This window comes from Athene noctua, chromosome 10, assembly GCF_965140245.1.
Source record: "Athene noctua chromosome 10, bAthNoc1.hap1.1, whole genome shotgun sequence".
Taxonomy (NCBI): domain Eukaryota; kingdom Metazoa; phylum Chordata; class Aves; order Strigiformes; family Strigidae; genus Athene; species Athene noctua.
The window spans coordinates 14,193,366-14,207,839 of record NC_134046.1 but is presented as its reverse complement, the minus strand read 5'-3'; the positions used below and the strand labels follow the sequence as shown (position 1 = coordinate 14,207,839).

Below are 14,474 nucleotides of genomic sequence, written 5' to 3'. Positions count from 1 at the left end.
ACATTTATGCAGGACTAAGACATGAGGCCAGAGACTTAGTCTGATTTCAGCATTCACATGGACCACCACTGCTGTCAGCCAGACAGTGGCATTTCTATAAAAATCCCAGTGTAAATATTTGTTCTAAATCAGGCTTTTTCTCTCCTTTTGCCTTGGCTGGAGTATAACTGAGGGAGCTTATGAAATGCCGCATCGTTTCTAGATTAATTGCTATTGAAAGTTGAGGGGTTTGTTGTCTGCCCTGCATGACCCCCCCTTGGGATAATCTCCTCTTGATTTAGTTTCTTTCCTCAAATTCTTTCTCCCTAGACAGTGAGTTTTGCAAAGGCCAAACTGTTTTCTTCCCCTGAAAGCCTATCTCATTTGCTAGCCCTCCCTACCCCATCAGCAGACAAAACCAGGGGGTGTTGATGAAGGGAGATGAATATTTTCCTCTACTAACAGTTGGATTATTCCCCCTTTTCAGATGCCATCTGTGTGACAGGGTTTGGTTTGCACTAAATACAGCCTGTGGGCTGAGCTGAGAAAACAGATTTGCTGCACCACTCCGTTAAATAATCATCATTAAAGTCTGGTTCATCAGAGAACTTTAGGCTGCTATGGAGGTTTTTTGGGGGGTGAGATACAACCCACTTCCACTCCAGGATGCTGAAATCAGATTTTAATTTAAGTTCCGTTCATGCTCTCTGTTGGCAGCCCTGTCACCTGGGATCTGCAGGACTTCTCACCTGTGGTTTGCAGGCAAGGTGATGGCAGTTGGCAGGCAGGCAGGGGTGGGAACCACCAGTGCTCTGTTCCTGCAGCTCCCTGGCTGGGTTAGTGCAGAAAAGGGGCTTTCACTTCCTTCTGCTTTTCACTTTCCTTTCCTGTCCTTCTGTGTTTTCCCAAGCCCTCAATGCTGTGAGCAGTTTCAAACTCATACAGAGAAATCCTCTAAGCTCAACAACACTACATTGCAAATCACCAGGCACAGACCTGTGTCCCACCAGTTGCAGCTCAAGCACCCACACACAAACGTGGTACAGGAAGGTCCTTTTATTCCCTTTGCCCCTGCAGAGGAATGGCAGAGTTCCAGAGCCCACATGAATGCATAGAGATCCCTGCCCTTCAGCCCTTACAGATAAAGCACACAAAAGTATTCTATCCTTGCAGTAGCTCTTTACATTTGGGATCAGTACATAAGTCTAGTGTACTGCTTCTAGCTGATTTATTTTCATGTACAATAAGGAAAATAACCTGACAGTTTAATTCACCTTCTTACTCAAAATATTTGAAGTTTAACCAAATATTTGGATTTTTTTTCCACTAAATATTGCACTTGCTGTGAGTATATATACACTAGTCTTCAACAAGCTCTATTGGCATCTGTGTATTTCCACACCATGTGAGAGGACTTAGCATGCTCATGATTTTAAGCGGCGGCTCTTTCTTGGTCTCTTCTTTGAAAACTTCGATTTCAGCCAGTTGAGGAAACCACCTCTTGCTTTTAACTCAAACTCTACAGGGAAGTGGTCACTCACCCCCAGTGCCTGCAAGACAACAGCACAGAGGGGTTGGGAGCTGGCTCCCCATGCTCTTTCCCAACCCTGCCCCAGGGGGTTTCGCTGTGGTGGTTGGGAGGTGGACGTGCAGTGGTGAATGTGGTGCAGAGCAAGTATTGCATCACTTTGGAAGAGTGCAATGGTTTTATGGACCCGACCATGTTCAAAACTGCCTGGATACCATTGGCTTTGCACTCCTCTGTTAGCTGTTGCCCCACTGCTGCAGAGGCCAGGCTGTGCCTACCTGCTCCTCAGTCATCTGAAAGTCCTTCTGGAAATCAAAGATGTTGACAGATTGTGGCACAACGGCATGGATGAGCTTTTGCCCACTGACCACGATCCTGCAAGGAACAAGGGAATGGGGTGCTGTTATGGGGTGCCTGAGCAGTGGCAGCCATGCTGCACTGAGCCAGTGGCCAGAGAGGTGGCTTTGATGGAGTCACAGCTACTTATGGTTTGTCCTTTCCCTTGGGCTGCCTACTGAGAGATGCCAGCACATCCTTTCTGCTGAGTTTGGCTGGTTGCTTTCCTTGGGAGTGAGACACCTAAATACCTTGGCTTATGTTGGCCTTGGAAGCCAATTGTAAATGACTTGTATCTAAACCCACCCCAACAATGCTGCAAAGCTCAAAGATATACTTTGGATAGGACAGCAATGACTGGAGTCTCAGTGAAGTCTGGCTTTGATCCAGAAGCTCGTTCTGCAAGAGGTTTAAGTCTTGACTTTGGGCTCTGATAAGCTGCTGTATTTATTGTCCCTGCTGAGGGAGCTGCAGGTAGCAGCAAGACTCACCACATGTCCAGGGAAGGCAAGGCATGAGCAGAAACAGATTTTGCATTTGTCAATCCAAATTACAAATGCAAGAGCAAAAACCATGGCACAAAGCTGGCATGGAGGAGGCAGCAGCACCTTCCACCTGGATGCCTGCAGAGCTCTGCAGATGAGAACCACTGTTCCTGTCATTTATCTCCACCTAGGCCACAGCAATGGCTGGTTCATGCCTGAAATGTTGCCCTTTCTGCCAAACTGCTTGCCAACAAGCCTGAAAAAGGTCCTTTGTGCTCCTGACTAGAAGTATTCTGATCTCATTTCCCCCTGGATGCTGTTTCATCTTTGAAGACCTCATGCTTTATCTGATGGTCACTGACACCTTTCCATATATTTTTTTTCTCAGAAAGTCATGAACAAAGAATGGTCTGTCAGTGAACCCTTTACCTGTCATATGGGCAGCTTGTGCTTTCCTTCACTGTCGTGTCATTTTTGTCGTTGATTAGCCAGACAAATTCAGAGTAAGTTCTCAGACGGATGTTCTTCCACTGCTTTTGGGGAACGTAGCTACACCCAGCATTAAAGTCCCCCATGAAGATGAAGTTCTGGAACACAGGAGGGTTTCCAAAAATAATCATGAGGGTAGCTCTTCAAAAGAAGACTGGCAAGGACTTCTGTGCTCAACAGATGCTCCTGATAGCCCATACAGCTCAAATAGCAAGTGCTCACTGAGTGCAATAGGACTTCTCCTTTCTGCTGGGCACACCACCAAGGCATGCTGATAAAACAGCAGTTTTATTGGGAGATCAAGTTTACAGATTAAAATGTGGAAAATACATCAAAGAGAGACTCAAAATCTAGGGTTTGTTATCAATGGTTTTAAGGTTATTAGGCTGTGAAAAGTGAATAGTGTGCCAGGTGACTCAATACTGAAGCTGCTGTTAGTAACATAGATGTGTCAACTAACCTCGGTTTTCCAGCGCTGCTTTATGTCTAAATACACATCATAGAGCTCATCAATCTCCCGTACTGCTGTCTCCGGTGTGGTGTGCAGAGGGATTATAGCAAACTCTTTGACAGCTTAAAACCAAAGCAAAAGAACAGGGAAAAATGTAATGGTTAAACACACACTGAATCACAAAGAGACAGAAATTCACTTGGAAGCAAGAAGGTTTTTCTGAAGAGGAAACAAACAGCTTCTGTTCTGGCTGCAGAGGCAATTGCTGTGTAATTGCGGTGTGTTCCCCATGAGCTGCCCTGCTGAGGCTGAGCTGTGACGTGGTGAAGTGCTGTGTGAGGGCAAAGCAAACCCTGCCCCGACACCCGCAGCAGTAGCTGCTCCCACGGCCACGCCAGCGGCATGGAGCACATCCACTGAACCACTGCCCGTGCTGGCAGCAGAGGCTTTCCTAGGACTGCCACCGCGGGGCTGTGGTGTGCACTGAGCTGCAGGCGGTGCTGGAGGCAGCAGCCCCGAAGGCAGATGTTGCTCTTGTAAGGAAATGCAGCATGGGGTCAGGGCACGGCCCCTTTTGCCTGTCCCCACCATGCACTTGGGTCCAGCTGGCACCATCTTGCTCCATGAGACTTGCCAGTGAGAGAACACTTTGTTTCTGAAATGTCTCACCAGTTTTTGGAGCCTGGAACCAGATGGCAAAGGGCTCTCTGGAGAAGGCATCCTCGTCCCCAGGCTGGGTGTCAGGGTACTGGTAGGTTTCTTTCACCGATACCAGATGTTGTCTGCAGCGGAATAAACAGGATAGGGGATGTCATCCTTCCGCCTCGCGTTGACATGTCTAACAATGACTCCGTGCTCTGACCCAGACTCTGGGCCATGGTCTGGGACAGATACAGCCGTGCTGGTGGCTGCGCCTGGGATGATCCCCCACGCCCAAGCACAACCCATCCCATCCGCGCATCCTGCACCTCTCCAGATCCCTTGGAGCCAAGCCACCACCGTGTCCAGCCCATATCTATGGGGCTGTGATCTGGGAGGGCAGGGGAAGGGTCTGGCTCGTTGGTGAGGGGAGCTCACTCACCTGTAGATGAAGGCATACTGCTCCTTGTAGCTCTTCCTTCCCAGCCTCTCACTGACCACACAGCTGTATTCCTCCTCCAGCCCCTTCACCTGACTGAAGGAAAGTGGTGTTCCTGAGTGTATTTCTACTTTCACAAAGGGCCCAGGAGATAATTTTGCCTGTGCCCAAGGGTAGGGGATGTTGCCTGCCTGACCTCAGAAGCGAGTGATAGAGACAATAAACCCTTCTCAGGACCTGTAGTCTGGACCTGTACTTCATCATTGGACCTTTCACTCTACCCCCTCCCTGCTTATTGCAGCCACTGTCCCTCTTTCAGCTCGATCTCACATCCAGCCAGGCATACGCTGCTCTTTCCTGCGGGCTGACAGTCCAGGCAGGCAATCCCCAATCTAAAGCAATTCTTAATCCTGCAGAAAGGCAGCTGCCCTGCCACAGCCCAGTGCTAGCCAGGTGAGGGCCTTTCCCTCCCTTCTGTTTTCCTTTGAGAATTAGTCTTTAAGAAATTTAACCTGATTATTTTGATTTTAAAATACATGTTCTGGAGTGGTCTGGAGCTGGCTTTGCACCTGACCTTCAGCGAGGCTGCCAGAGCCTGGTCCTTCCTCAATGTCTGGGACAGAGCCCAGACCCTGAGCTTTTGCCCAGTAAGGTGGCACTGAGCAGAGCACAGGCTCTTGCCAACCATCTTTCCCAATGTTTGCCTACTTGCTCATGGCCACCCTACCTGCTGAGCTTCTCCACCAGGAGAGGGCAAACCCGGTTCTTGTTCTCCTTTATTTCCATCAGCAACATGATGTCACAGCGAGAAATGATCTACAAGGGGAAGGAGCAAAAGCAAGTTTGCATGTGATGGGTTTTGGAGGATTCGAAAGAGGTTAGAAAGAAGTGGTTACTGATGCAGGGGAAGTCCTTTGTGGAAGAAGTGGTGCCCAGGCTGGAGTCATGGGAAGTGGGCAGTGACTGGAGCAAAACTCTTCTGCTTTCAGAGCTGCTTCACACTCCCAAGGGAGCTGGGAGAGGGAACTCGGAAACAGAGCAGTTTCAGGTTTGTTGAAAACTGTTGCATCTGCCCTTGAGGAGGAAGTGTGGAGGGGAAGGGACAGCAAAAGTCACTCTCCCCCTGCCACTGCTGGGGTGCTGTCCCTGACCCCCCCACACACACCTACAGTCGGTCATGCTTTTCTCTCTTTTCGTGCTTTTCCCCTTGCCACGTAGGTTTTCTTCTCTGCTTCAGACTGGTGCTGCACACAAGCATCCCAGCTCACTGGGTGCACAGATGGATGTCGCAGCAGTATTTGGGGGCATCAGGGAGAGCCTGTTTGCATTTATCATCAATCCACTGAAACAGTTGCCATCCTTTTTCTGGTGCATATACCCCTAAGGTCCTACCGCTATGTTGCGCCTTCCAAAAGCTGTGTGTGCTGTCAGCATTCGCCCATCCCAGTCATCTGTTGCAGAGCTCTCTGAAATAGCCTGTAGAGCTCAAAGCAACCCTCAGTCTGAAAACAGGGTCCCAGCACCACAGAGGAGCTGCAGGGTGCTGGGGAGAGAAGGGGACTGCCCTCGCCTGGTTCAGCTCCCACCACTGCTGCTGGGATTCCCTCACCCCACAGCCTCGAACGTTCAGAGGCTTCCTTCTGCCCCTGGTTTTGTCACGCTTTAAATTTTGTGGGTGATATTCATTGAAAAAAGCCTGGGTTTGCCCCCTGAAACTTGAAAGAAATTAATATATTGCCTATAATTTAGTATATATTGCCCATAGTGCTGACAATACAGGAAGAATGATCCAGAAATGCAAACCCCTCTTCTCCAGCTGATTGCAATGAAAGGACTAAAGCCCAACTAAACAGTGTCACTCCACGCTGCTGCCATTCGGCACATGCAGCCATCCTGCTAACGTTACATCCTCCGTTACTGTGGCGTCTCGGAGGGCACTTGCAAAAACTGTAAGTCCAAAACATGGTTCTTTTATAAAGCTGAGTTATCTTCAGCTGCTGCAGAGGAAGCCTGATGGTGAGGGTTTATTTACATAAATTAGCAATCAGGTTTTTCAATTTCGTACCACACTCTAATATGATACTCTGCTGTCCTGAGAATACATTTAATTAGACAAGAATATTTCAGAATAATTAGCACATAAGCAAGGTAAATAATGTATCACAAAACAAAGCTCTGTGGATTCAAAGTGAAAATTATTTTTACAGTGCACAGAGATTTTCCTCCTTTCCTCACTCCATTTCCAAAGGAAACAGCAAATGTTGTTTCTGTTATATTCCCATGCTGGCTAAAATATGAGCAAACACCTCACTCAGCCACAGGCTGATTTTTACTTTAAGAATATAAAATGATTAAAATTTTTTTTTAATTGAAATTCAACAGTGAAAAATAAATAAAGTGCAAGATTACATAGCTAAGAAATCCTCGGACAGCTCAATGTCTGTCTCATCCAGGCAAATGAACGTACCTTTACCACGGCATCAATGACTTCAGGTCTAGCTATTTTTGTTTCTCCAAAAGACCTCACATTGAAGGAGCAGATTTTTAGGCTCAGAAATGGGTTGAAATTGAGGAGCGAAAGCAAGATGAAGAGCAACATCTTCAGGCACTTGGACAAAATGAGTCGCTGTGAGTGTGGCTATAAATATATATATGTGTGTGTGTTTGTGCATCCGTCCCTCTGCGGCCAGTTGGGAGGTCAAACTGAGCAGTCAGCTGTGTCAATCACAAACATGAACAGGAATCACCATTTCCTCCTTTCCCTCACTTCCATCTCCCAGCACGAAGTAGCACGGGGACTTTGAACTTCTGCCTTGGAAGAAAACCAGCTCTTCCAAGCCAACCTCCCCATCTGGAGGAGCAACTGCATCCCTCCCCACAGGGAAGCACCCACTGTGGGATGCCTGGGCACCAGCTGGGACCACCCCAGGGCAGTGCCAGGCCAGAACTGGGCTCCCTGGGCCACCCTAAGCAAAAGGTCAAGACCAGGAGGTGGAGGGGGTGGATGGTGAAAGGGCCTGGTAAGCAGCAGTGGGGAGAGGGGTTTTTTTGGAGGGCACTGGTAGTGGGCACCAGAAGCCCTGGTGAGAGCTGATGGTGGTGGGACATCCTGGACACAGAGTTTGACCATGTCCATGTTTTGTTTTGTTTTCTCCATGGTCGGAAAGTCACACTGTGAGAAAGTGGTGAACCATCCATCGCCCCAGGCCACACACTCTTACCCACTTCTCCCTTCACCCAGAGCTGTGATGTGCCCTGCTGTGGGACAGCCACATTTGTTTTCCCACAGCTAACAGGGCCCGCTGGCTCAGTCACCACAGTGCAGCTGCAGTAAGGTACGTGATGTCCCCAGCACTTCCCTCCAAACTCCCAGCCAAGTGTCCCCAGCACAGCAGTCTCAGGAGTCTGGCTTGTGCTGCATGGTGGAAGAAGACATGTGCTTTTGGCCAAGATGACACTCAAGTGAGGATGCTGCAGCTGGGACAGCTTGGTCACACTGGGGTGGCTTTTGCAGGGAATCCATTCCCCTGTCCTTCATTACTCCTCTCCATGTGCCAGCCCCAGATCAGGTATAACGGTGGGAGGTATAACAAGAAATCAGGCTAAACGGTGTCTTTAAGTGTCTTGGATTTTTCTCTCTGTGCTTACAGGATGTTTTCACATCCTCCCTCCTTTTCCTAGAACAGCCACGCAGCCTGCTTGCACTCCACTGCCCTGTCTGCATGGTCGCCCATAACAGATCTGGATCCAGAAGCACCAATTCATGGCTCTCGACACTGTCTAAATCAGTTAAACAGGGTCAGATGGAGCTGGCACAAAACACAGCACGTGGGGGGCTCCCAAAAATGCAACATGGCTGACCACAGTGAGATCCCAGCCTTGCTGGGGAGGTGTCTGCAGCTTTCCAGGGCATGTGCTGTGAGTGTGGGAACAGGCACCACAAATCCATTTTGGCTAGACAGGGATTTGGAACAATCACTCCTAGTGAGGGGTGTGCTGCCATGCTGCTCTGGTGCTTGCTAATGAGCACAGCTACTTGGGGAGGAGGTGTAAGACCCTCTGAAATAACAGGGGTTGTACAGTGCTTTCTCTCTGCTGGGTCTCTAATAAACCAGCCTTGGGCAGCACAGGCTCTGGAGGAAACTGATAAAGAGGGAGAGAAAACAACAGCTTCAGGGGTTGTAAATCTCCTGCCTGACCTTGCTAAAAGTGCAGCATGAACCAAGGGCTTTCGGCAACGGCTGCAGCCTCAGGGTCAGAGTCATCAAAACCCAGAGCTCCCCCAAAAAAACCCAAGCTCATTTTGGCTACCCTTTCATCAAAAAGCAAATGTTTGTTGTGGTGCCTATGAGGGCTTCAGCCCTGAACTGCAGAGACCTGCTTTCGTGGATGCCATGTTTGTCCCCAGGACTGCTTGCTTATCAGCCTCCCCTTTCCCCTCCAGCCCAGACGTTATCATCAGGACAGGCAGCAGCGAGGTGACTTGTGAGGGGGGCACGGGAAGCTCATGCTCATTTCTGCACCGCTTTATCTCTCTGTTTACTGCACTTTCTGTGCATGTACCCTTTGCTCTTTATCAGACCATAAATCCCACTCCATGCCAGCTCACAAACTGTGCCAGTTCAGGGCTGTCCTGGTCTTGCACAAGAGGGTGAAGCTGCTGGTGAAACTAACCTGAGTTGAATTTTTGCCCCTACCCTGAGAGATGCTTGGTGAGGGATGCCACTACCAGCCAAGCAGTACCTGTGGAACGTTCCCTAATAAAGCCCCTCCTCAATCTCTCCCTGCTCCCAGTGGGGAAGAGGCAGGTGATGAGGCTCCAGGAAATGCCAAAGTCAGTTTGGGCAAGAGCTTAGTTAGAGCAGTGAGTAGATGCTGCCAGGTCCTGCCTGCTTCTCCTGATGGCCCTTCAGTCAAGGTTTGCTGACAGCCTGTGCTGGGTATGTGGGGGCTGTGGCTGGTGTGTTGCTACCTCTGGAGCAGTGATTCAGCCCTCTGTCACCCTTCTGCTCCCAGGAAGGTGCTGGGGGGATGGATGGGGTGGAATGTGTCCCCATTTTGTATGACTGCTTAGGGTCTCCCTGTGACAGCAGGGGTGCAAGTGTCTGGCAGTGATTTAGGGGTTTCTCCTCTCCCCTCAGGCACAGCCGCCTCCTTCCAGCTGCATCCCCAGCTTCCTCATGGAGCACCCGCAGTTTTGTTTTTGCTGGCAGAGATGGACTGAGAGGATCTCTGATATTTCCTGTGCCTCTCTGGGAGGGCTGCAGGGAGAGACCACATCCCCTTCTGCTTGGGCAGGGGAAGCCTATTCTGGGCTTGAAGGGCAGCATGACTCATGGGGTGCCCTGTGGGGGGAGAATCTGTGGGGCATGAGGTCGCCCTGGGGCTTTGCTTGGTGCCTGAAAATAACACTGAAGTTTTATGTCTTTATGTCTCCTCCCATGGGCAGAATGTGGTGTCTGTGTGCTGGTCGGGGTTTAGTGCTTCTGGGAACACCAGCGCTGCTGTGCACCTTCTTCAAAGGGTGCAGAGGTTGGCCCAGCCTGCCCAAGCCCCAGCCCGTCAGGGTGTCCCTGCTGCCCTGTCCAGCACCCCCATAAGCCTGTCCCCCCAAAGGGGAGCCTGTAGCTCTGGGGAAGCACTGGTAGTGTGAGCAGAGGTGGGGGGGGGGGGTGCAAGAGGGCATTGCAGAGACCAGCACCTCCAGGCTGGTGCTCCCCAGATGCCACCACAGCTCTGTTTTCTGGACAAGGGGCCCATGTGCTCCCTTTCCTATGTGCCAGGCTTTAAGGTGTTGGGTGTTTCTTAATTTTTAACATTTTTAGCCAAATTGCAGCTCTGTCAACATCCACTGTGGCGAGGGGAGGTCTGTGGGAGAAGCAGGAAGAGCCAGCCCCAAAGTCACCAACATCACCATAAAAGTAAGTTCCTTTGGGCAAATGAAATGACCTTTGGGCTCTGAGTGACTTTATCACAAACATTGGGCAGAATATTTTATCGTGCTCTCCTGGAATTTCAAGTTAATAAGTAGCAAAGCACTCGGGTCATTTTGTTTTACTAAAGTTCACAACTGGGCTGCAGACCAAATACGGTCATTTGGGAAGTGGCTTCATTGTCAGTCTAATGATAATAAGTGTCCTGGTATGACCCTTTGGAAATGCAGTATAATTGAGGGTAAAAATATGTGGTGTACAAGATACCCGATATGTTTTGTATCCATAGGGTCTTCTTTGATACTTAATCTTTATTTATAATTCTGGAAGGTAAATGTTCTACTTAATAAGTTACTATTAGGGCATAGCTCCTTTGCTGGTACAGGACTCTGATAGGGTTTTCTTTTTCAACTTAATACATCAGTATCGTTCAAGTAGTGGTTTAAAGTGTGTAAGCCTGCCCATAAAACCAGTTCAAGGAAAAATGTCATATTTTCAGTTTCTTGAACAAGGCCACTTAGCTGAGATGTAGGAGAGCATGCAGTAATCTGAAATAAAGGCTTTGACACATGACCATTAGACAAGGCTTTGAAGTTACCCCTCCAGAAAGATATTGTAGGTTTTTGTGACAATAAGTATGCCCTTACTGTTAGCAGTTAAAGCTGTAATTAAAATGTGTGTAATATATGCATTAACTTTGAGTAGAGTTAAGAAGGTATTCTTTAAAGCTGTTAACAGGCAAGTAGGTCTTGCTTTATAACATTTTAAAAGTCAGGAGCATTTGTTCCTCCGTTTGTCCCAGGTTGTGCAATGAAGACTGTGAAGAGGGACAGGGCAGGTGCCTAGAGCTGTGTCCAGGGATGTTATTTACCCCTGTGCTCACTGAGAGCTGCTCTTTGCAAACTGGGGTGAGATGAGATCTTATCCCTGCCCTGGGGGGTGAATTTTGGCAGCTGTATGTCACTAAAGTTGCCCTCTCTTCGGGCATGGTGAGGTGTTCCTCAACAGCGGGTCCCAGGGATGGGCCAGGGGGCCATGCTGGGTTGGTGGGGCACCTGCCTGCCCCCGTGCTCTCCTGTGCCCATGGTCCCTTGGGGGTTGCTCACAGCATCATGCCATAGGGCCAACACTGCGTGAGTGAGAATAGATGGGGAAAAGTCACCCTGGGAAGATGATTCACTTTGCCAAAGCAGCATGCCGTCACTTGTTATGGTTGCAAACAATCCCGCTGTGCTCACTGGGGAGTCATCACCCAGCAGTGGAAAATAACATGGAAACCTTTCATCTGGTGGAGCATTGTTGCTCCTCGGCTTGGTGAGGTTGAAGCTTCAGTTCTCCCTGGCCTAAATCCAACCAGAGCTTCTACCTTCCTATGGAAAACAAGTCAGTTTATGTGAAAGTCTCACTGCCTTGTTTCTGGGGACATAGGACAGCTAATTCTGATTGTTTTAAATTTTCTTTTTCCTGTGGTTACTCTGATTTAGAAAGACATTTTGTTTCTAACTGGATCATAAGTCATCCTTTTACCTGCTCACAGCATCAAAGCTGTGCTCTGGTGCTGGTGGGAAACCCGGCTCCTGATGCTGGCATTAGGAATGAGAAATTTTCGGCTGAGGGCCAGGATAGCTGGCAGTGGGCTCCGAAATGTCAGCAGCCTCAGGGGGTGACGTGTGGGTGACTCGGTCCTCGCCAACTGCCGCAGCTGTGTGATGAGTTGTGTCTGTGGGCTGAAAGGAGAAACAAAATGCATGGGACAGGTCAGTGCGGGTGCTGGCCTTGACTTTGAGCTTGCTGTGCTTCAGCCACCCCAAAAATGACTTGGCAAGGTCCTCAAGGAGGTGCCCAGGGAGCTGCTGGGGCTCACCCTCAAGCCCAGGGCCTATCTGCTCTCTGCAGGGACAGGGGCCCAGCCGTGCCCTGTGTTCCCTCGCAGCCTCCCATGCCAGCTGGAGAGCCCAAGATCTCCTCTGCTGTGCTGGGACAGAGGAGCAGCCTTGGCTCCCACCCGGCAAAGTCATCACGGTGTTGCCAACCACCTCACCCGGGCTGTGACCTGTTGAAGCCATTGCCTTGTTCTGGCAGTGGCTGGCTCAAGAGAGCCCTGAAAATTCCTCCTTTACCCATCACCACCAAAGGAGACATCTGACTCTTCCCCGTGGCTGCATGCTGGTATTGCGAGAGCGAGTTCCCTGGTTAGCTCATGCTATGTTTCGACATAAAATCACCACAGGTCTCCACTTCAGCTTCTCTATTTTAAGAGCTGTCATTTGCTATGACTATTTCCAGGGGCGTTCCCACCAGGTGGCCTTGCATAAGCACTGGTGGGTAATCTATCCCAGGCCATAGTCAGCCCTGCCCTGTGCCTGTCCCACGGGAGCCTAGGGCTGTGCACGAGAAAGTCTAACAAACAAATACAACTGCAGACAACATTTAAAGGCTTGTGAAATACCTCCCATATCTGCTTAGGTCATCTTAGTGGAAGATCAGCTTTGCTTAGTCTAGCTTGACTGGGAAGATCTTCAAATAAAACCCGAAAAAGCTTCACAAAGATGTTCTTCACCCTCACCAGGCCACCTAAAAACCTCGATTTCAGTTATAAATCTCTTCTGACAGCTCATGTTATCAAAAGCTTTTGGTTATTGTAGTAAACTCTGACCTGGAAAGCCCTTTACACCAGTTCTTCTCTCGGCTCTCCCAGCCTGCCAGACCAAAGGGACATCCTTTATCAAAGCACAGATGTGGTAAGGATTTGACCCAATTTGCTCACATTTACTCAGGAGCTGATCTCATTTCCAATTTAATTAAGTTTTCTCATATTTCTGGGCATATCTTGAAGGTGCATACCACTGATAAATGACCCAGGGGGAATGAAAGTAAATTTGCTTATAGCAAAAGGATTTGGGTGGCAGCTTTAAGAAAAAAACAGAGCAGATTTTAAATGTAGGTTGAAATACAGCTCCTGAGAGCAAACAGTGTTATCTGTTGGGAAGAGAGGGCAAGTAACAGGCTTGTGACCTAAGGCTTAAAAATCCTATTTCAGGTGTAAAAGTATCAATGGGGTGCTCTGATTTCAACCTTTGTGCCCTTTCCGCAGGAAACATGGCAGAGCTCTGTGCTCCCTGGTCACAGCCCCATCCCAGAACCTGGGGAAGGGACAGGTATCTCCCACACCCAGGCTCGCTCCAGGCCTCGCGCAAGGGGGCTGTGTGGTCTCTGTGTGGGGTGCAGTGTTGCATTCCCCTTTGTATCTCTGTGACGGTTGTGTTGCATGCACTTTACATCCCTGTTGCAACCCCTGTCGTATCCACCCTTGTGTCTCCTTGTTGTAACCCTGTTGCAGTCATATCACATTCTCTTTTTTTAATCCTTGTTGCATCCCCATGGCAACCCATTGTACAACATGCTCCTTTTATCCCTGCTGTGTCTCCTTTGCATACCCCCTTACATCCCTCTCGTATCCCTGTTGCAGCTGCACTGCATTCCCCACTTTACCCCTTGCACCCCTGTCACGTCTCTCCTTGCACCTTGTTGTAGTCCCCACCTTGTGCTCCCTGTTGCATTGCCTCTTGCACCCCCAGCTGGAGTGATATTGCACCCCCCCTATGCATTCCCACTGTATCCCCACACACCTGTCTTGCATTACTCTTGCACCCCTGTTGTATCCCCCTTGTACCCGTGTTGCAGCCTCACTGCAGCCCCCTCCCACCCTGTTGTAACCCCTTCACACTCCCTTTGCACGTCATTGCAGCCCCCTTGCACTCCTGTTGTATTTCTGTTGTATCCCCATCGCAGCCACCTTGCATCCCCTTTGCAACCTGCTGTACCCCCCTTGGAGCCTCTTTGTATCGCCCACTGCCCTCCTGTTGCACCCCCCCATTGCAGTGACGCTGTGTCGGCCTTGCAACCCTGTGGAAACCCCATTATGTCCCACAATTATACCCCCGTGACATCCCCCTTGCACCCCTGCTGTGGCTCTAGTGCATCCCTCCCTTGCACCCCCACTGAAGTCCCATCACCCCCCCGTTGCTGCTCCACTGTGACCCCCCATTGCAGCCGGCCTTTCTCCCCTCTTGTATCCCCCATGGAAGCCCCATTGTGGCCTCCATTGGAGTCCCATTACATCTTCCCATTTGCACTGTATCCCCCTCTTGCACACACACACCCTTTCCAGCCCTCTTGTACCTTTATAGAAGCC

General features: G+C 49.6%; 1 protein-coding gene across 1 annotated transcript; it reads right to left on the bottom strand.

Moving 5' to 3' along the window:
- Positions 1-1,068: 1,068 nt before the first annotated feature.
- DNASE1L3 (deoxyribonuclease 1L3) lies at positions 1,069-6,948 on the bottom strand. The gene is made up of 8 exons (XM_074914299.1): positions 6,814-6,948; positions 5,074-5,162; positions 4,350-4,442; positions 3,938-4,050; positions 3,278-3,390; positions 2,758-2,915; positions 1,786-1,882; positions 1,069-1,529 (listed from the first exon to the last, which is right to left on the bottom strand). The coding sequence occupies exons 1-8, from the start codon at positions 6,943-6,945 to the stop codon at positions 1,404-1,406; spliced, it is 921 nt and encodes a 306-aa protein (XP_074770400.1). The 5' UTR covers positions 6,946-6,948; the 3' UTR covers positions 1,069-1,403.
- Between the last annotated feature and the right edge of the window lie 7,526 nt (positions 6,949-14,474).